We start from the raw sequence: 23,029 nt of genomic DNA, 5'->3' as shown, positions 1-23,029 counted from the left end.
CAGTTATAGTTCATAAACTAGATATTCTGACAAAAGGTTTGACAAATGTAAAATCTAAAAATATATAAAATAGCTGCTTTGGAGAACTGGGTGAAGGAAATTCTGTATGTGACCTATTTTGTTTGGGTTCATAGACCTACAGGGAGGATTCACATTCTCCAATGCCATAATAACAGGCCTGTAAGGCTAGCATTCAGTTAATTCATGGAATTATACAAATGTTAAAGCACTGTCTCTAATATCCCTTTTCTTTTCCATAGTGGATTTCTCTCTTTTCAATTTTTTTATTTCTTTTTTATTCATTATTTCTACCTTTCTTCCCTTTCTCTAACTTATTCCACTTTTCCCCGCCCCCCCATTTTAAAACCCTCCCTCTTTTCTCCTTCTCTGCCTCTTCCTCCTCCTCCTTCTTTATTTTCTACTTTATCTTTCTCTCTCTCCCCTGCCCCTTCTTGGCTTATCATACATACTCATCATTCATCCATGCAAACTTCACTTTATTTAGTTATTTGGTTATTTTAAGGAACAAAATGAAAATATTCCTAATGCCAAAATATAGATATTTTATAACTTTATTTATTTATTTTTTTATTTGTTTGTTTGTTTGTCCTGAGGATTGAACCAAGTACCTCACACATGCTAGGCAAGCACTCTATCACCCAGCCACAATATCAGCCCCCAAATCTAGAATTTTGAAAAGCTATATCCATCACCAGCCCATCCTTGTTCCTGCTGAACAAGCAACAACATTATTTCACCTTTTAGAACACATTGTGTTTCATATGTATATATTTCCCTAAGAATAAAATAAAAAATGTTTGCTTATACTTTTGTAAATTATATTTTGTGTACTTCCTTTTCTCAATACTGCAATGCTAAGATTTTCTCGCTCAATACTGCAATGCTAAGGTTCATCTACATTTGTGGCTATCTCTGTGGTTCATTATTTTTAAAATTTTTTAAAATTTGTTCTAATTAGTTACACATGACAGTAGAATGCATCTTGTGTACACATTGTACACAAATGAAGCACAACTTCTCATTCCTCTGGCAGTACATGTGCAGAGTCACACCAGTAGGATAGTCATTCATGTATATAGGGTAAAAATGTCCATCTTATTCCATCATCTTTCCCATCTCTACACCCCCTCCTCTCCCTTCACTTCCCTCTGCACAATCTAAAGTTTTTTCATTCTCCCTGCCCCCATTCCCCTCATTATGGATCAACAACCACTTATCAGAGAAAACATTCATCCTTTGGTTTTTTGAGTTTGGCTTATTTCACTTAGCATGATTTTCTCAAGCTCCATTCATTTACCTGAAAATGCTATAATTTCATTCTTCTTTAGGACTGAGTAATATCCCATTGTATATATGTACCATGTTCTCTTTACCCATTCATCTGTGGAAGGACATCTAGGCTAGTTCCATGTTTAGCTATTGTGACTTGAACTTCTATAAACATTGATGTGGCTACATCATTGTAGTATGCTGATTTTTAAGTCCTTTGGATATAAACCAAAGAGAGTGAGATAAATGGGTCAAATGGTGGTTCCATTCCAAGTTTTCTGAGGATTATCCATACTGCTTTCCATAGTGGTTGCATCAATTTGCAGTCCCAGAAATCCTACGCCTAATAGAAGAAAAAGTAGGCCCACATATTCATCATCTTGTTTTAGGAACTAACTTCTTTAACAAGACTCCTAAAGCAGAAGAAGTAAACTTAAGAATCAATAAATGAAATGGATGCAAACTAAAAAGCTTCTTCTCAGCAAAGGAAACAATAACATGAAGAGAGAGCCTACAGAATGGGAGAGAATCTTTTCCCCACACAGCTCAGATAGATTACTAATCTTCAGGATATATAAAGAACTCATAAAGCTCAACACCAGAAAAACAAATAACCCAATCAATAAGTGGGTTACGAAACTGAACAGATACTTCACAGAAAAAATACAATCAATAAACATGAAAAAATGTTCATCATCTTTAGCAATTAAAGCAAGACTACTCTAAGATTTCATCACACTCCAGTCAGAATGGCAATTATCATGACTACATGTAATAATAACTGTTGGTAAGGATATGGGGAAAAAGGTACACCCATACATTGCTGGTGGAACTGCAAATTGGTGCAAACACTATGGAAAGCAGTTCATTCATTTTGATTATAATGTAATACTTCATTGTATGAATATGCCATATGCCAAAATTGATTTATTCACTCTCCTGTGGGCATTTGATAGGATCCCGGATGTATTCTATAAAACTTTCAGGGAATATGTTTTCATAATTTTATGTAGAATTCTGCAGAAAATAGAAAAGAGGAGCTATTTTCTAAATCATTATTTGAGGTAAATATAACCCTAAAAAAGTCCATTATAAGAAAAAATAGTATAGATCGATAATACTCTTTTTTTTTTTTTTGGTGCCAGGGATTGAACCCAGGGATGCTTAAACACTGAACCACATCCCCAGCCCTTTTAAATATTTTATTTAGAGATAGAGACTTGCTGAGTTTCTAAATGCCTCACTAATCTGCTGAGGCTGGCTTTGAACTCTCGATCCTCCTGCCTCAGCCTCCTAAGTTGCTGGGACTACAGACATGTGCCACCATGCCCAGTCCTATTACTTTTGAGTATTATAAATTACTAAGTGTATTAGGACAGCTATTCAGGGGTTTATCAATCTTGAAGTTATTGATGTTTGTACTGAATGAAATCTTGTTGTAGGGAGCTGTCCTGTATTTTGTAGGATGCTCAATAGCACTCCTGGGCTCTTCCACTATTTGCCAGTAGCATCACTTCACCACTTGTAACTATTAGAAATATCTCCAGGTATTGCCAGATATCTTCTGGGGGACAAGAATCACCTCTAGTAGAAAACCAATGGGTTAGATATAAGACTCACAGAAATGAGTCAGCTGCATTTTAAATAATAGCAGAAAAGTAGTAGATAGTGCAATTTAAGATACACACACACACACACACACACACACACATATATATACTTAAGAGTTATGTACTTATAACTATATATAATGATATCAGATAATCAGATAATAATAATAAGATAATACTGAGAACCTAGGAATAAATACACATAAAAAATGATGAAGTGCTGTGGAAAAAAGATTTTAAAACTGGAGCCTGGAGTGTAGCTTAGTGAATGAGTGTGCTTAGCATATGTGTGTCCCCTGGTCCAATCCCCAGCATCAAACAACAAGAACTCTCTCCTTTCCCTGCAAAAACAGAAGAAATAAAATAAAATAAAATTATAAAATAGTTTAAAACCTCTGAATGAAAATCTAAATCACTGAGAAGCAAACTGTGCTACTGGATAGGAAGATAACACGAAGATAACACAATTTTCCCAATTAATTTGAAGACTTTATTATTTTTCCAATCATCATCCAAACAAGATTGTTGACAGAACTTAATAAAATGGCTCTAAATTTCATGTAGGAAAGAATAAACCAAAGAGAAGGCAGAACACTTAGGTTAAAGGATAAGGGATTTGTCATACCAGTTTCAGTCTTCTTATGAATTTTAGTAATTTCTACAATAGGACATTGGGTCAAGGGTGGACAAACGAGCTATTGGAACAGGAAAAAACAGGTAGTCTCACTTCTCTACAGATCTTAAGTATAAAGCAAGAGCATCTATGCAGTCAGTACTGAAAGGGAAATTATTTAATAAAAAAGTGAAAAATGATTATCAGTTTATAAAAAAGTGGAATTGCACCATACATCAACTGCAGGTGAACTAAAAATGCATTTATTAAAAGCAAACATTTTAAAATTCTTAGTAAAAAGTATAAACTTTCAATTTTTAGACATTTGAATAAAAAGATTCTTACACACACCTGAAAGCATTCATTGTAAAAATTGATAAATTTGAATATTTTTAAATAGCAAGAACATCTTTTGCTAGCAAAACAGTGAACTGTTTTCAAGCATCACAGTGGACACTCCTCCTAATATAGCAAATTTGAAAGGCTGGAATATATGTGTGTATGTGCATTTGTGTATGGTCATGCATGCTCATTCACGCACGAGCGCACACACACACACATACACACGCACACCTCTTATGTATGTACTCACCACTATTGGAAATACAGTGATTCATGAAGCATAGTCCTTCTTATAATGGAAGTAATGTATTAAAATTCTCATGTAGAAAGTGTTTAATGCCCTCAAAAGTAATAATAAAGGGCTTCAGTTGCACGAGATAAAGGAAGGATTTCTGTTAGGAAATAAAGATATATTGAATTCAGGGAATTGTAAGATACTTTGGTTTGTTCCCCAATTCCTTTTAAGATAAAATGTATTACTAAAATTTGCCTAATTGCAATATGTTCTTTCCCAATTCTTTTCTTTATTCAATCATTTGATATTTTAATAGTCTCTTTGGTCACTATTCTTACAAGAGATTTTATTTAAGCTTCTTAATTCATCTGCTTCCTTGAGATGTGTATCACTATGTAATGGATTTTTTTTCTTATTTTGAAAGTTCAATCAGCTTATGTGAGTACTATAAATGCAATTATAGATTGTATTTCTATTTCTAACTGGTGCTATTCATTAATGATGATGACTCTTGGCAATCATAAAGCACCTTTAATCCCCAAATCATAAAGAGACTTCCACAAGAGGAAATAGTGCTTTCAGCTCAATTTATGAATGGAAAAAAAATCAAGAAGTGTTAGCTCAGAGAATTAGAAATGCCATTCAAGTATATACCTCATTCTGTTTTTCTTTCATTACATACCCAAATTGTCAAATAAAGTCATTTTAAACTAAAATTTGACACATATTTTAAATATCTGTATATGTAGTTTTTATGAAAAAATTCAATTGTGTGAGTGCCTTAGCCATGTTTAATAAACATGGATACTTTTTCCCTGCAATTGTGGAATATGACTGCAAATTCTTCATTCCACCTTGTTGTGTGTGTGTGTGTGTGTGTGTGTGTCTACATTGCAGTAATCAGTCTTAACTCTTAAGAAGAATCGGAAGCTAATTACTCATCCATTCCTGTGTTTTTTTAGCCAGTTATAAAACTCTGCAGAGTTCTTAAAACTTTACAATGTGTCCATAAGTGAAGCATTCATTTCCAGACTTAGTATAATTATATTGATTTACTTAGTAGTTATTAATTGAGGTTCTACTTTACTAGATACTCAGAGGTTATGGCTGTCTGCTGTAAGAAGATTCATGACCTATAATGACTCAATCAGAAGTTTGTTTTGAACTCACATAATAGCACTGGGTAAATGGGGATGAACTAGTAGCACAGACCTTCTGCACACACACTGGGATGCAGGCTAATGCCAAGCTCTGCCATTTTATCAGGTAGACCAGATCCCTAGGTTATCCTGCATGCCATTTCTATTCTAGCCACCCAGACGGAGAAATGAACACAGAGGACCACTTATGGGGCTTTTAAAGATCCTTCTAAGTAGTACATATCACCTCTCATATTTGATTGACTATAACTAATCATTTGGCCATATCTAAGTACAATGAGTGGCCATATAGCCTAACTCTGTTCCCAGGAGAGACTGTAGATTGAGATGCTCATCCAATAGCCTTTGGTACACATATGATGGTCAACATGTCTCCACAATCATAAGCATATAATTGAACAATACTTAATAATCAGTTAAATCCATGATATATTTTGGATACCCACAAATACTATGAAAGAAATAGATAATGTGGGTAATAGTGAGTGACAGGCTTTATTACTTATAATTATTTGACAGGCCCTCTCTTTGTGATATTTGAGTTGGAATATAATCATGAGAAGAAGCCAGTGAGGTGATCCAAGGGGGAGGAACACTGGAACAGAGAACAGAAAATGCAAATTCCCTGAGACAGAGCAAGCTTTACATGTTTGCAGAACAGGGATGGATACAATACAAAAGATAAAAGAATGAGAGGGCCTTAAAGGCCATCATAAGTCTTTTGTATTTTATTATAAGTGAAATGGCAATCGGCAAATGGTTTTTAAGAAGAGGAGTGACATGATTTGATTTGTTTCATAGTATCACTTGGGCTCCAGGGTAGAGAGTAACTACCTTGCTGTTGATAAGTATGAATGCAGGGTACTGGCTAGAGCAGGGAGAGATGGCATGGTAGTCTGGACTGAGCTAGTGGCAAAGGAAATGGAATGGGAAAACTGTGGATGTTTTTGAGACAGAATCTGTTTATACAGATATGGCATGTGTTTGTTTGCCTTTTTAAAATTTTCACTCCTGCGATCTTGCATCCTCTGAGTCCTAGGTCAGACTTGGGTGAACCCATATACTTTTAGGGGAAAAACTAGTGAAGAGGGTTCAGTACAATTGGAGTAGGGGCCAATTGAATTGCCCTGTAGACAGTATTAAAGTGCTGTTTTAATATGGTCACCAGTAGCCATGGGTGGCAACTGAGCACTTGAAATGAAGCTCATTCAAATTGTGATATGCTGTAAGCATAAAATATGCTTAGGATTTTGGAGACTTAGGAGAAAAGGTGAAAGCTACCTCATTAATACTCATATGTTATTTATAGTTTGACATGATATTTTGCATATATTGGTTTTCATAAAAAATATACTGTAATAATTGATTTCTCCTTTTTTCTTTTACTTTTTAAGACATTTTAAGAGAAATTAAATTTATAGAAAAACTGAGTGGATAAAATATACAGTAAATGTATACCCTCTTACATAGTTTCTCCAGTTAACATTTTGCATGAGTGTGGTAAAGAACCAATTTGGATATATTGTTACAAACTGAAGTCCAGAGTTCACAACACTTCACCCCAAACGTGGTACTGTAAGTCGTGGGGTATAGATTTACGTTCTGACTTGATTGAATGAATGGCCAATAGGTGCTGACTAAGAGGAGACAGATTACATGACTCTTCATGTTTGGGAATGTGTAAATATCAAGTATGGTATCTGAGTAAGAAGATTGCAATGTGAAGTTTAAGATAATTATAAAACAACACAGTGGAAATGCAGATAGTTGGAATAGTGCACTCAGAAATGGACATTCCAATTCAAAACTCATCAATGGAGGTAGGAGGTTAAATTTGGAATCAAAATGGGTTGAAGAGTTAGAAATAAGAAACTGGAGAGTAAGCACCATTTTGTTGTGAAGGAGGTGGAAATGAAGGCAGTATCTAGCTGGGACTGGGATTAGAGTAATGGGATTTGTTTGCTTGCATTCATAATAAGAGGAGAACTATTAGAACTCATTTCCAAATTTAAGGGTATACTTCTACAGAAATTCTAAATTTGTTGATGTAAAATAAAGAGCTAGCTATGGACCTAAGGGTGCAGAGGGTGAGAGCGGATGAAGCCGGACACCAGGGAAGGAATGTGCCTTTGATTGGATCTGGAAGGTGTGTTGCAACAGCAGGGAAAACAGGGTACCAGTGTGGATGCAGGTTTTCTAGTGGAGTGACAGGGGAATTTCTGTCTTATTGCTGTTTTTTCTCAGTAAGAATTTGTGAGACAAGCTAAAATGACAGGGAATGGAATGTATTGAACATGTAAGGAGTGAGACTAAGATGCTAAATAGTCAAATATCCAGAAAGAAGGGGTCTGAATGGCAAAGTATGATAGGACTACAAAGCAATGTTGATTGCACATGTGAAATCTGATGTTGCAAATTTAAGGTAAGATCAGATAGTAGGTTCCTCATTAGCTAAAGCATACAGTTACCTGCATGTAAAATTTAGGGAGACAGACACCCTCTGTCATGCCCTGGGTACAACACTTGCCTCAGCAGAGTCTTGTCCTTCCAGACAGTAGGGTTTTTGTTTCTTTAACAACATTCAGCTGCTTGAGTACAATTTAGTTTAACCATGACTGTGATTGGTAGAAGAACAAAATTGAATAGAGAGAAGTACATAAAAACAAAAGGTATACACAAGGAAGATCATGGAACTCATGTAATAAAAGAAGAGGAGAGAAAGTATAATGGGGGGTGAGGTACTGAGGTATAGTGACAAAAAGGGTGATCTGTGAATTGGTAAGTTTAGGGGCACATAGAATTTTTGTAGTAGAGGTAAAAAGTGTTGTCCAGAAGGAAAAGTTTGTAAATGACATCATTATTGTATGGGGCAATTTTAAGAGTGATCATGATCATAGATTATAAGACATTAAAAAAAAGAAAAGAAAATTCTAAGTGAAGTCAGTTAATGCAGAGGCCAGGATGTTGAGTCACCCAGGTGAGTAGTAAGAATTCCAGAAAGAACAGCAGGAATGTGGATGAAGAATACGGTGAGTCAGAAACTCAAGTCTTCAATGAATAGGGCTGTGTCCTGGATGTGAGTCAGAGTAATCAGACTGATTCCTAAATAAGTAAACTAGGAAGTGTTTTTCAAATACACAGTAATGATTATTGGTTGTAATAAATACTTGACAAAATGGAGAAGATAAGGAAAAGAAGAACATGAATAACTGAGGTTCTGTTGAAAATTGCTCTTTTCCATTGCATTTTAGTCAATGCCTTAAATTTCATACAGTCATCTTTATCTAAGGTTGCTAAAAATGCTAAATTAATGATCTCACATTTCTTATATTTTCTTACATTTTCCTGCTTGTCTAATGTTAGAGGTGGTGATGGGCTAATGGATGAAGTTTGGGTAGCAAAGAGAAGGGGGGGAGGAAAGTAGTAAATTTGAAAATAAATAGAGAAGCTTACACTTATAAATATATAAAAGTGTAATTTTTGCACAGGGAGGTGAATGAATTATTCTTGTATTGCTTTTTGCATTGTGGAAGGAAGAAAATGTAGACCAAGGGAACATACATGTAATGGCAAAGGAAAGGATAACGATGATGATAGTTTTCATTCATTGCGACTTATTGCATGCAAGCCCACATTAAATGCTTTACATGTGTCATCTCATGTATTCCTTGAAATAGCCCAGAGAGGTTGGGGTCATTTTGCAAACTTGACAGATGAAAAATGAGGCCTAATGAGGGTAACTTGCCAAGATCACATAGGTAATTGGCAGATCCAAAAATCAAACTTTAGTACCTGAATCCCAAGCCCATAATCTCTCCCCACATAAAACTCAAAAGACCCAGCATTTTCAAATAAAATCTTCACTGGATGTATAATTTTTCCTATACAACCACATTACAAGTTCTTGAGATGCCTAGTAATAAAAATATAATTTTCCCATACATTTCTTATTGTACAGAAAATATTCCAGGAAATGTGTGAACCCTGAGGGCAGTACCTGACTAGTAAAAATTACTTCACAACTTCATGAGTTTGTTTCCATTTCTTACTAGCATACATGGATGAAAAAGTATTTTAAAAATTTAATGCACTTAAAAATGAGATTCTTAAAGTATAGAATGGAAAGGAGTAAAACAAGAAAATTTGATGGAGCATGATTTATAATATTATATGTATATAACTCTATATATGATATACTGTATCTATATGATTATTCCCTGTTCAAATTTATTTTTTATATTTACTTATGTAATTTAGTTATGATAAATTAATAAATATACTCAGAGTCATTTACCATTTGATTTTGTCCTAGACAAAATCTTCCTTAATTATTTTTCACAGAGTGACTAATTTCAGTACAAAAGATCATCTTTTTAAAAGACAACAAACATGTATAAAGTAGTAAACCATCAATGAGTCCTTCATGTCTATTCAAGGGTGAACAAAGTATATTATTTGCATGTCTTTGTTACATAGACCAGAGTACCAGGGCAATAGTTTGAGATACATCAATATGCAACAGAGTCAGTTCTCTATGTGAGAGGCTTGATGTAATTCAACTGCAAGTCTAGCCCATGACCAAAAAACATATTATAAAAACAAGATGCTAAAGCAATAAGCAATGAAAACTTCTTCAGCTACCAGAAATTAATTCAGGGCTCATTTAGAGATATGCCAAAGTTTTGCTTTGGTTTCTAATGTCACATTGATAACAATGAGTAAAGGACTGATTTGATCTCTTCATTTGTGAATATAAAAGAAGAGAGGTGATACAAATGAAGCTCACACTATTATTTATTTATTTATGGTACCAAAGATTAAATGCAGGGACACTTAAGCACTGAGCCATATCCCCAGCCCTATTTATATATTTATTATTTTGAAGTTCATAATATCATGAAGAGGTTGAGCATGGCTTTGATTGAGAGCATGAGGGAGTGCCCCTTTTATGCTTGCCTGTAATTTATTGATTGATTGCTCAATATTGAGCACTGTCTTTGGTGCAGTGCTTACAAAGATAACAGATACATTCCACCTTTACTAAGGAGACTATGGCTTTGTGAGGAAGGCAGAATCAACTCAGTGTTGAGCACCAGGTAGGCTCTCAAGAAATATCTGTTGAATGGATGTTAGTTATGTATGTGATCAATAATAAAAATATGCAGAGTAAAGTGAATGGAAGTGGTACTTGGGTCTTGGCTTCAGGTCTGGAAGATCATGCTCTACAAGAGCTTGACCCTTGAGCCACATCTCAGAGGAATGGAATGAACAAGATGATTAGGAAGAAGCAGGAAGGGGATTTAGAACTGCACATGCAAAGGCAGGATGGCAAGTAGAGCATTGTGATGCAGGGAATGGGATTTTAGGTTATGTGGCATTTTGTTAAAACAGTATAAAGATTAGTAAGAGAGATGTCGTGAAAACCATATTTGCTCCCTGAGAAGTTCAAGTATTCTTACATCAATAAGGGTGTGGGGGTTCAAATAGCATTGGTGTGGGAAAAAAAAAATTATTTACTATAGGGGTAGTACTAGGCAATGAAATTAAACAAAGTGTATTATTTGCATGTCTGAATATGTAACAGTGAATTCTACTATTATGTATAATTATAATGTACCAACAAAATGAAAAGATACAGTTAAAAATTACATAATATTTATATAATATTTATATTTATATAATATTCATATAATATTTATATAAATATTTATATAAAATATTTATATAATACTCTTTACATAGATTGGTTCATTTAATACTTACATATCCCTCTGAGGTGGAAATTACTATTAACCCATTTTGAAGTGCAATATAATGAAATTAAGAATTTAAAATAGTAACATCTAATAAGTGGCAGAACTGGGGCTTTGTACCCTACAATATGATTCCAGAACTCATACTCCTAATCCTATATTTCCCCTAAATTCCATGTCAAATTTAGTGTAACTTGATGCTACAAATGATATGTAAAGTATCAAAGTTGGGAGTTATATTTTTGTGATAATGTAGTCTTTGTTCACTTGCTGTCCAATAGGCTTTCTTGAATTGGAGAAAAAAGATATAGAAACAGCTGTCACACTAGAAATTTTGTAGAACCCAGAGTACATTCATGGGAGTGTATAACACAAGCAACTTTCTTCCATCTTGAGTATCATTGTGGCACAATAATCAGAAACTGCTATTATAGGAGATGAGGAATCATTTGGTCAAGGAGGTGACAACATTGAGAATTCTACTTAGAGAAAATTAAATATCATTTTATTCAGTAGAGAATGTGACATTCAAAAATTTCAAAGTGATATATAAATGTCAGGAATTGATGATACTGTGAAGTTCATAATGTGTGTTTTTCTAGTCAGATCTTCACCATTGGAATTTCAATAATTTTTTGTTGAGGCATCGCTTAAAGATGCCTCTGTTCTTTTTATCCACACGCACTGGTGTTTACTGAATCTAAATCTAAATATTTACTGAATAAAAATATTTAATTATCTCATTCATTGGTTTAAACACTTCATAAGAATTGATTCTTTTAATTCTCACAACATTTCTATGAGAAAAGTGCTATTACTCCCACTTTGTAGATGAAAAAACTGAGGATTTAAGAGGTTAACACCTCAATGTCACATTAGAAGTTGGGAAAGGTGTTGGTTAAGAAAAGCAAACGGGTTTCCACTTGAATATCTAGAAGTGGTAAGATGATACTGGTTGATTAGAGAGCTCCTGCTTCCCCCCTAATTCCTCAGTCTTCCATTGATTCATAAAGTCAATTCCTCCATGAATTAATAAAAAGAATGATGATGTGCATGGGTACTGTTCTCTAGCAACTCCAAAAATATATTATATTCATTGTTAAGTTCCTACTATAAATGAAAAAAGAGACATACACAGATTGTGAATGTAAATGGGGAATGGAGTTAGCCCTCAGATCAGTGACCTTTCCTCTAGGCTGTGCTACCTCTTGTTGGCTCAGCAGTATTTAAGAATATCAGGGATCTGTGGTTTCATTAGAGACTTCATCTTCTAATTTTAGAAAAAATCAAGAAAACAGATATTAAATATTTTCATTAAATGCTAAGTACTCTAATTGCTGTTGTGATGGTAATTATTTGCAAAGTTACTATCTTTTTTTGATAATTTTACCTATTTAGCCTGATAAATGTTTCAGAATTTTGTAATTATTGATTATTAGGTAAACAACTGTACATATAAAATAAACTCATTATCAGATGGAAATATATAAGTTGGTGTATTTAGAATAATATATGATTTTGGAGAATATAATATGAAAAAGAGATAGCAAGGAGAGGAAACTTTCTTTCTAGTACAAAAGAGAAATTAAATCAAATATCTTCAAAGGAGAAATTCAGGGAAGGAGCCGGTAGAGAGAAGATAGGCAGCAAGAAGAGGGATGGGTGTCAGGTGAATTTGTTGAGATAGGAAAGAATAATTCATGAAGATGAAGGGGTCTAAAGGCTGTTAAAGGAACAGAAAGTCTGTGTAGAGTGAGGCTGGATGGAGCAAGACAACACTGGGGTGGTGATCCCTTTCCACTCAGACACCCGTAATTATAGAAGAGTCAATAAGATGGAAAGTAAAAGTGAGCCGAAGCTATTAAGAGGAAAGATGAAAGCTTCAGAGAGAAATGGAGTTTAGGAAAGACTGCATTTTTTGCATCCTGTGCTGCTCTAATACTGTCACACTCATCCCTGTGAATCAAGGGACTTTTATGATCTGAACAGAGATGGAATTTCCCAAGGCTTGCTGCCTCACCCATTGAGAGGTTCCCAGCAGCAGCCCACGCTGATATTCTCTTGGGCAGAGGTAGCAGAGGCAGAGGAATTAGAAAGGGCAACAGCTTGAGTGTGGATTTGAAGTTGAGATGAAATCAAACTCCAAGGATTCTGGCTGGAATCTTCTCCTGCCAATTTGGAATTGCTGTTTGAAGTTCGTATTGTACAATAGCTGTCACGCTTCAAGACATTTACATTTTTCTCTATTAACTACTGTTCTGTGTAGCAAGCAATGAATATTCAGTCTATCATCTTATATTTATTTAGCTTCTCTGTACATTGCCTAACTTGGATGCTCATCATTTACTTTCTAATGTGCATAATAAAGCACATCTGATTCCTATTCGTACATCTGGCTTATTTTCATTTAAAAGATATTATTGCTATCAAGAATGACCTTGTATGGATTACAATCTTCGTATCACTTAAAACACATAATATATTTTATCTACCATTCTTCTTTAGAGAAAATATAATCCCAATGGTTTATATTATTCAAACTTTATTAACACTGTTTTCTAAACGTTTATAGGCAGTGCTGGTACGCCTGTCACTTTTAATGAAAACGGAGATGCTCCCGGACGTTATGATATCTTCCAGTATCAAATAACCAACAAAAGTACAGAGTACAAAGTCATCGGGCACTGGACCAATCAGCTTCATCTAAAAGCAAGTATCAATGTAAACGTGCATTAATACATACGGTTCTCAAAGAGGGATGCTTTCTTTTAAAATACATAACTTCAACCTCTGTAGAAAAAAATCTTCTAATATCTATAAAGATTTAGTGAATCTTTTCTTTGGCTATACGCTTAGAGAAATTTTCCCTTTTCTGAACTTGCTAGTTCATGTCTTTTGCACACTTTGTGTGTGTGTTTGTGTTTGTGTGTGTGTGTGTGTGAGAGAGAGAGAGAGAGAGAGAGAGAGAGAGAGAGAGAGGGTGGGAGTGGCAAAATGTGTAGTGAATTTGTCAAGTCTGGACTTTAACAAAAGTGTACATTACCTTTGCCACATCATAAGGTGACACCTAATGGCTATACCTGATGGATGGAAGTAAATCATACTCAATATTTATATTACCTCTTTGAGTTACAACACTAGGGGAAATTGATGTGTACAGGGTGATCTTCAGATTATTATGCATCCCTTACTGCTGCCTGGTACCTTTGTGTACGTTAGACATCTCAGTCCAAGCACCACAGATTTTATAGCTCTGTAAGTAGCCATACGAGGATAACTTGGAGAACCCTGGCCTAAGCTTCCTAAGCAGGATCCCAGGGCCTTTGGGTGTTGTGAAAGGTAGCTGGACATTTGCGTGCTACAGAACCATGCTCCTCCTGAGGCTCCAGCTCTTTCTGCAGGTGTCTGGCAGGGACCCAGTGTGGTTGACACAAGTGGATGGCAGCAGGGAGGAGTTTCAGCAGGTGTGCCTGTCTAGTGGGCAGCCCAAAAGTACTCCTAGAGGGCATTTGTCTTTAGGGACTTGGGCGAGAACCATCAGGTACTTGTACCAACCAATTCTAAAGTGCCCTGGATAAAGAACTTGATGGATAAGGGAGGCTCCGGAAATCGCAGGGAGCAGAGCACTGGATTGGGCATGGCAGGGTAGGGAGGGTTTAAGGTGGAGGGAAATATTGGAGCAGCATCTGTTTACCAATGGGTTAAGAGTTATTTCACATTTTAACAGCTCTTGCTATATCAAGGCAGGTGGCTTCTTTGGGTATAGAGAGTGTGCCCAGATGTGTTGGCTAAGAATGGGAACTCATTCATATAGCCTCTCTTCCTCAGAAACATAGGACTGTTTTCAGACATTTAAGTGGCCAAGGAATCACTACAACAGCAGCAATGCTTCCTCTGTAGACATTAAGATGCTTTTAAAATGCTTCTACTAAACTAGGAACATCTTCCATTGTTCTGTTGTTCAAATGTGTAAATAATTCACCCTTTCTTCTAATGAAATGTGTCTCCTCTTCTTGGTTCTTTAAGCTATGGTAATCCTGTTGGGAGATGCATAGGCTTTCTAGTGTTTGAACCCATTCAAAAGACATCAGTTAGTATTTTACAAATTTCTATTTCTGTAGGTCCAAATATGTCTCCTGAAGTAATACATTTTGGCAGCATCTGTCATGGTATTCTCAGCAAAGAAGTAGATAATGAGAAAAAATAAAACTAAAGTATGATTTATAGTTTCTTTGAAATGACTTCTTGATAATTATCATAGCTCTGCATTCAGCCATGCAGAGACAGCTCATGTTTCCAACTATTGGAGTATGTAAGACAATGTGTCTACAATTTACTGCATGGTGCTTCATGAAACATACATTGTTCTGAATCCAAACAGATTTACTGAAACATGCATAGAAAATTCCATAAGTTGTTAATTACATGAAAATCATTAACTTTTTGTCAAATGTTCATTTGGAAGTAGATTTATGTGAAGTAAAATTATTCAACATGACAAAATTTGACAAGGGTTTAAAGAGGGAAGCTACGTTTCTCTGACTTTTATCAAAGCCAAAATTGCCTACTACATTCTTACGATTAAGGATTCCCATAACAAAATTCAGTGTTTAAGAAATACATGAACTAGTATATAGTAATAAGATACCTAAAATAGTTATTCACAAAGTGCCCACACACACATCTATATGGGTATAATGTATTTATTATAAAACTTCATATTGAATCTCAAGCTGCTCTTTTATGTACATTTAATGATGCATGAAAGTTTTATGTTTACCATCATGTTATCGTTCATAAAATATATCAAAACAATTTGTAAGAATTATTTCTTGTGCATGATTATGATCGTTTGTAACTATACCGTAGTGCTACTTTCACTGAAACTGTGAAAATGCAACTCTCAGAAGAGAACAGTGAATGAGGCTGTGGAGAGAGTTATAAACCATGGATTGAATTTTGGGGACTATCGTTGCAAACAAACTATCCTTGGAAGATGGATCAGATACCTGCCTGGAAAGCTACTGGTTTTTAAAAGTCATGCTTAGATCTTAGGCGAGGCACCAATTTCTTTACCTGAGTTGCATCATCAGTAAAATGGAAATAGTAATTGCAACTACCTTATATGGTTATAACAAGAATTAAAACAAATAACACAATAAGGGCCTGGCACACAATTACTCCGTATCTCATGATTCTATGGGATCAGTGAGAGATGTGACAGTAAGTGTGTTGAGTAGGGAAGTGAAGGTCCTTTTAGAAGAAGTACTTGAGTTTGCTTTATAAAGTTCCAAGAATCTCCCATTTAAATGCTAATCTTTTGTCCCCACAGTTAGTTGTTTCTGCCTATCTTTGATATTTGATATTTACCTTAAAAAGTAAACTTTACATAATGTAAACACATTGTTTATTTTTCTATAGTATTTTGTGAATAGAAATTATCACTTAGGCAGTTATGTGTGTGTGTGTGTGTGTGTGTTATTTTTCAAGTTTTTATGTTTAAACCATGCAATACTTTCTTAAAACACATTTACAATTTTATTTTTATTTGACTAATATTATATATAGTACAATGTGGTATTTTGGTGTATGTTTACAATGTGGAATGATTTTAAAGCAGGCTAATGAACAAATCCATCCTCTCTCATACTAGTCATTTTTGTGTGTGTGTGGTGAAAACACTTAAAATCTACTCTTTCAGCAATTTTGAAGTACACACTGAAGCATTATTTATTGCAGTCACCAGTCTGTGATCAAAGAGTATAACGTTTCAAGCAGACAAGAGGCACAGGCAGCTATTTTTAACAGGCTTGTTAAGTTCATTCTGTGCTTGTACAAGTTGCTAGGGATTGAGACTAGAGGCTGTGGGTCTCTGCTCACAGGGCAGTCCCAGATTAGAAGGGGAGACAGACCCTCAGACCAACAGTTCTCCTGTAGCAAGAAAGGTGTACTGATGAAGGTGTGGACATAGTTTTGCAGTGGCAGCCTAGGGACAAGTTCCTATGTGGCCTGATGGGAATTGTGGTAGGGAGCAAAGCGAGGTACTGAAAGGAGAATTTATTCTCCATATACATTATTTCTTCTTATTCTATTAAACCAGAATTACAATTGGTTTTATACTCTCAATGTTAGCATTTGCTAACATTTTGTGTTAATTTATTTATTATAAAACTTTTTGTGTATAATATATTTATTATAAAATTATTTAAAATTATTATTTAATTTCAGTAAATGGCTGTATTTACTGAACTGAATTCTGCTTGTTTTTAAAGCCAGGGTTTTTGTTGTTGTTGTTGTTTGTTTGTTTGTTTGTTTTGGGAGGTGACGCTGAATTTAAACATGATTTTACACAAGAGACTATATGGTTAAGCATACTTGAATGCAGCAAATTTGGACTGAATATATTTTAGTAAACTGAATAAATTTTTAAAACCAGCAGATTATTCTTTTTCTCTAGAAAATGTGTAAGGCATTTCATATCCTCCAAAGCATAGCCTTTATTGTTCCAAATATTATTGTCTCTTTTTTCTTTTTATATAAAGGACATATGTTTTTAATTTAGCAATTATAATCAGTTAGTATAATTTATTTTCATTTAGGTATTCTATTCAGTAATCTTGGTCCACACACAAAGTACGTATTGTCTACCTGAGAGTGAATTTGAACAATTAGGTCTCTATTTTTATATGGTGTAATCTCTCAAGAGACAGGTGGTCCTTATTAGTGATTACAAAACATATTGTAACCTAGAGGTTCAGAATAAACAGCAGAGTCTGAACCGTGAGAAGCACAGCCATATGCTGCTGAGTCCACAGGGAGAAGGTGTATTGAGGTTACTGGATGGGCCGAAAATAACTCAGGGCTCACTTTTTATACTTTTCAACCAGAGCCGATTTTTCTGGATTATTGTAGGAATGAGACACGAATTAAATGTTATTAGTTATATTTTTTTCTTTTTCTTTAGCAAATAATTTTGAGATAAATAAAAATAGTGAAGAAGAATAATTCCACAATTGTGTCTCAACCACAATTAGTTGGCACAATGTTAATTGGAAGAGTGATAAGTAGGAAAGGGGCTTCCTTGAACTTGATTTAACTTTTTCTTGGATCATTCCATAGAAAAGTAACTTTTGATGAAGTCTAGAATGCTAAGCCTCAGTTTTCCCATCTGCTAAGTAAAATAATAGGCTTATTATAAATATTAAATGCATCATAATATAATAGCCAAGAACAAGATCTCAAAGTCCAAAAGATGAATTCTGACCTTCCTTTCTTGTGTTGTGTGGCCCCAGTCATGTTGTTTTTACCTTTATTGGTCTCAAATTCTTCATCTGCATAGAAACTGTCATATCTGCTTCATAGTGTTCTTGATATAAATCAATTGCATCTATAAAGGTCCTATAACATAGCCTGACACATATTAAGTATAAAATTAGTATGACAATCATAATTTGGTTCGAATCAGAATATTATTCACGATATGCTCAGTTAGTGCTTACCAAGGGTCTACTTAGGACTTGGCAAGAATGTGGTTAAAATTTAATCATCTTAATGTTTATTCAAAATGTCTGCTAGCTCATAAACAGAAATATAAATAATGACACCAAAATGACTTTTTGAAAAGAATAAATTAGCATCTAATAAACAAAAATACAGCTTTGAAGATTAATCGTCTTCTTACAGGAGAGGAAGGCAAACAAAAGATTTTCAGGATAGAGTACAAAGGCAGGCTAACTTAGTATTTAAAGTTCTAACAGAATGTAGAGAAAGAGCTCAGGGAACTGACTTTCATACTTGTAGGAAAGGGAGTTATTTTTATAATTATTATTTCACACAGTGGACTTTTATACACAGATAGATGATAAATATATATAGATATAGATATAGATATAAATATAGATTTAGAGATAGAGATAGAGATAGATAGATAGATAGATAGATAGATAGATAGATAATATAAGAAAGTATTTTCAAATGCAAGCAAATCTGCAAACAGGGACACAGAGGCAAAAAGAAAGTGCATGACTCCTAAGTAAACAGGTCTTCCCTCAAACAGTTTCAACTCCATTCAATCAATCACTACTTCAGAACTATGTTGTTATCTTTCATCATATAAAAGCTGTTCCTTTATTAAATTAGTGAATCTAATGATTTTGGCTTAAAACGGTTGACATTTATCCAGAACAGAAATTCCTAAAAAAAAAAAAAAAAAAAAAAAGGGAAACCTGGGGAATTATTTTTTTCTGCATTCCAAGCAAGTTGAGGAAGTCCCAATATAATATATGTGTATTTGATTGATCCTTTACTGCAAAAGCCAAACGTGTAATCAGAATTCCATGTGATAGATACTATATTACAGGTATGGGGTAAAGACTGATTTAATGAAGTGAAATGCTGCTGGAAAATTTGCTCAAATTTCTGTTTTTTTCCCAAAGCATATAAGTCATAGAGCAAACATTTTAAAATATAAAAACACATTTTGAGTTTACTGAGTGGGCACAGAAGAGTTATCCTGGTGTAGTCATCTCTTTTTACAGCTATTCTCTATTCCGAACATCAGAGGAAAGACCAAACTTTTCAAATACTGCTTCCACTTGATTTAATATTGATCTACCCATTGGAGGTCCTCTGTGACATGATGGTTACATTATCAAGATATCCAAGGACCAGGCCTATGTAATCTAGCCAGATGAAAAACTCAGGGAAGTTCAAAATCATACATGGGAGCAAGGGAATGGATCTATGGAGCCAGGTAAAATTCTATAGGAGTTGGTGTACTGTAACCACTGGTTCTTCTTCCTGTCCACACCATTTGCAGAACTTTCTGTTCTCCAGAGGGCCTTAGAGTTTCTGAGTAGCCTCTTATCATTGAGGAACAGTACCATTGGATAGGCAGAACTATCCTGCCTATTCAAGGACTTCATAATGCAAATGTAAGTGCGATGATGTGGTTGAACACTGTTGTCTACGCTTTCCATAGGGAGGTGAAAAAGATGCCATTTCTTTAGTGAACTAAGGGATCCTGAGATGCTCTAGAGCAGAGGATAATCTGATCAGAGAACATGTGGGACATGAAGGGAAATGACTCCAAGTTAAATTTTACAGGGTCTCAAAACCAGGAAAACATGTTTAGTATGTTTTAAGATACAATGAGTTTTTCAAGAGATAGCCCTATCTTCAAACTTTAGGAGTATGTTTCTGGCAGCATAGTTAATATTGGCTGGAGAAAAAGTGGATCCATGAATTTGGTAACTAAGAATTAGCTATAATTAAGAATTAGACTGTAATTAAGAATTAACTTCATTTCTATTTTATCTAATTGTCTGATTCTTTCTCCTTCATCTAGTCATTTTCTTTGTTCTAGACTTCTTCCGTAACTTATTTAAAGGGATTTACTATGGAACATTTATCATAATAGGAAAAAAAAGTGAATAAACAAGTGAGAAAGTGGGGAAAAGAAATAGATTTAGTGAATTTCAGTTAATAGATTTGATTTTTCTCATCAAGAATAATGACCAATAGATTCTTCCAGACTGTTCATTAGAGTAAGTAAAATAATTGCTTCACTATTTTAAAAACATACATAATTATGTCACATCAGATCTGAATCCAATTAGTAATTGAGAAGCTAAATTTGGTTATCTAGATCCAGATGGAGGTAGTTTCCTGGGGTAATCTACTAGTATTGAGGGACTTTGATGGTTTATTAAGGAAAAAATGGGATATTAAAAATTGTTAGTAGTACAAAAATGGGAAAAGAGCTTAATTGGATAAGTAATAATAAAAATAACTCAGAAAGAAAAAGAAACCTGAAAAAAAAGATGATAGAGGTCAAATTGGAAAAGACAAATGAAAGAATATAAGGTATCTTAAAGAAGAAAATAATATAAATTAGAAAATGTCTCTTTAAATGAGTTTCAAAGAAGGATAAAGGAAGATGGTCCTTCTAGACTTTTATGAGAATAATAAAGAATAAAAATAAGCATAAATGGTATGCTAATCCTAATTTTAACCTTGTGAGGAGCAAAGTGAGTACAATTGTGCCATGATGAGTAGACTAAGTAGGTTAAATAAGGTCAAAAACATAAAATGATACTCTAGAATGGAAAAATAATGGGTAAAGAATAATTTTTTTAAATGGCAGATTTACTAAAATATATGTGAGCTCTATATCCTAGGGTACTTTTAAAAGCTCAGAGGGCTCTTCGGTGTTATATAAAATATACAAAATACAAAAGAATTATAACTAAGAACTGAAATATTATATGAATAAAGCATATAGCCCCCAGCTGTAGGTTGAAGTCCTTTACTACTAGTTAGAGCATGAAATTACACAAAACAAAGTTGCTCTACCTCTCCACTGAGCCAAAACGCTAATGTGACATGTGACATCTTTCCTCAAGACTGAGGGAAGGGAAACAGCCAGAAGCTGGAATTCTTCAGTTCCCTATACCACTTCACTGAGGTTCGAGATCCCTTGGCTCCAGGTGAAGTTGCAGAAATTTGCAACCCTTTCTATTTTCTAAAACATATTCTACATTAAATATAAGGGTTAAACATCACTTCTGAAAGCTTTGTTCAGTTTGGAATCAAGACCTCACTCTTCAGAGAGAGACCCTTGGGAGCTCTGTGATAAATGTGGAAGGTAAAATTGAGAATTAGAAGACTAAGCCTCAGATGGGTTCATACTCTGTAACTCAATATTTAGAGCTTCAATTTTCATGTTTATAAAATCAGGAATTTGCTATAGTTATTCACTAAAATTTCTTCCAGATCTATTTTTTTTCCTAATTGGATATTTTAGATATCAAGATTTAGGTTAGAATGTAATTCTCTGCTTATTTTTTTGTTCAGAATTAAAAGGGATCCTAATATGTTTATGACCTCATTTATCTATGTAGATGGTGCTACACCTCATGGTGTTTAAGGATTCAGAGGTCTTCCATTTATGGTTGATAAAATTTGGGGTATTTATTATAAAGAAATATGACTACTTCCAGCCTAAGAAAACTAGAATAAAATGGAAGAAAATAATAATGACTTAATAATTTAGCTGACAGTTGTTTTTAAAAAAATATAAAAATTGTTGCAAGGACTTTGACATTACTTTTGCTCTCACAAAAGCATGATTTCGTAACACATTTTTTTTTTTTAAATAGGGCTCTGTCATAGGAAAGCTTGATTTCCTATTAGGTATATTGAATTCAAATGAGGATAAGTAGAAATGACTAATGTGATTTGTGAAATACTAATTTATTGGAAAAACACTATTCCGTGAAAATAAAAGGAGAGTTAAGGTCTATATTTGTGAGGAATTAGGGGATGTGATAGCTTAGAGAAGAGCCAGCCACGAATGGGCAATAAAGGTGAGCTCAGCTTATTTTTGTTCCCATAAAAAATAAAATAAAATAAAGTGAATTCAGAATTCCCACTGTACCCTCACAGATTTGGTTGCATTCAGCTTATGACATTGAGACAATCAGTGCACAAGTGTTTATTGCCCTTTTACCTGGAATACTGTAAAGAAGTAAAGAATTTGATTTTTGGAGATGGATGTAGTAGAACACAGGTTTAGTGACCACATCCCAGTTCTGCCTCCTTCATGAACTACCAGCTATGCATACCCATTTCTAGAGACTCTTGAGAATTTCTACCCACTCTTTATACATTTTCACATATTTCTATGTTGAACTTGTCTCCTGAGATGTTTTTTTTACATCTGCTACTGGCTGGACAAGCAATTGTTGAATATCACATGAAAACAGAACATTTTCATAACTTTAAAGTTATTGAGTTATTGTTAAGAAATAATGAGCCTTGGAAAGTCAGTACTATTCTGCTAACCTCGTAGCATAGCCACCCAAGAGATAAAATTTTGTTCATTTTCAGGGTTTGTGATGACTCTGAACATTTGGAGATGGTCTCTTTAACAAAAAAAAAAAAAAAAAAAAAAAAAAAAAAAAAAAAAAAAAAAAAAAAAAAAAAAAAAAAAAAAAAAAAAAAAAAAAAAAAAAAAAAAAAAAAAA

General features: G+C 34.3%; 1 protein-coding gene across 3 annotated transcripts in view; it reads left to right on the top strand.

The window, feature by feature from the left end:
• The window catches only part of Grm8 (glutamate metabotropic receptor 8), a 770,925-nt gene that overhangs the window by 609,519 nt on the left and 138,377 nt on the right, over positions 1 to 23,029 (top strand). For all 3 annotated transcript variants that reach the window (XM_015488298.2, XM_048786066.1, XM_048786065.1), the window contains exon 8: positions 13,576 to 13,712. In XM_015488298.2, coding sequence (XP_015343784.1) covers positions 13,576 to 13,712 — 137 coding nt within the window. The remainder of the gene's footprint in view (positions 1 to 13,575; positions 13,713 to 23,029) is intronic.

This window comes from Marmota marmota, unplaced genomic scaffold (genome assembly GCF_001458135.2).
Source record: "Marmota marmota marmota unplaced genomic scaffold, marMar, whole genome shotgun sequence".
Classification (NCBI taxonomy): domain Eukaryota; kingdom Metazoa; phylum Chordata; class Mammalia; order Rodentia; family Sciuridae; genus Marmota; species Marmota marmota.
The sequence above is the reverse complement of the archived record's forward strand: the minus strand, read 5'-3'. Positions and strand labels throughout refer to the sequence as shown.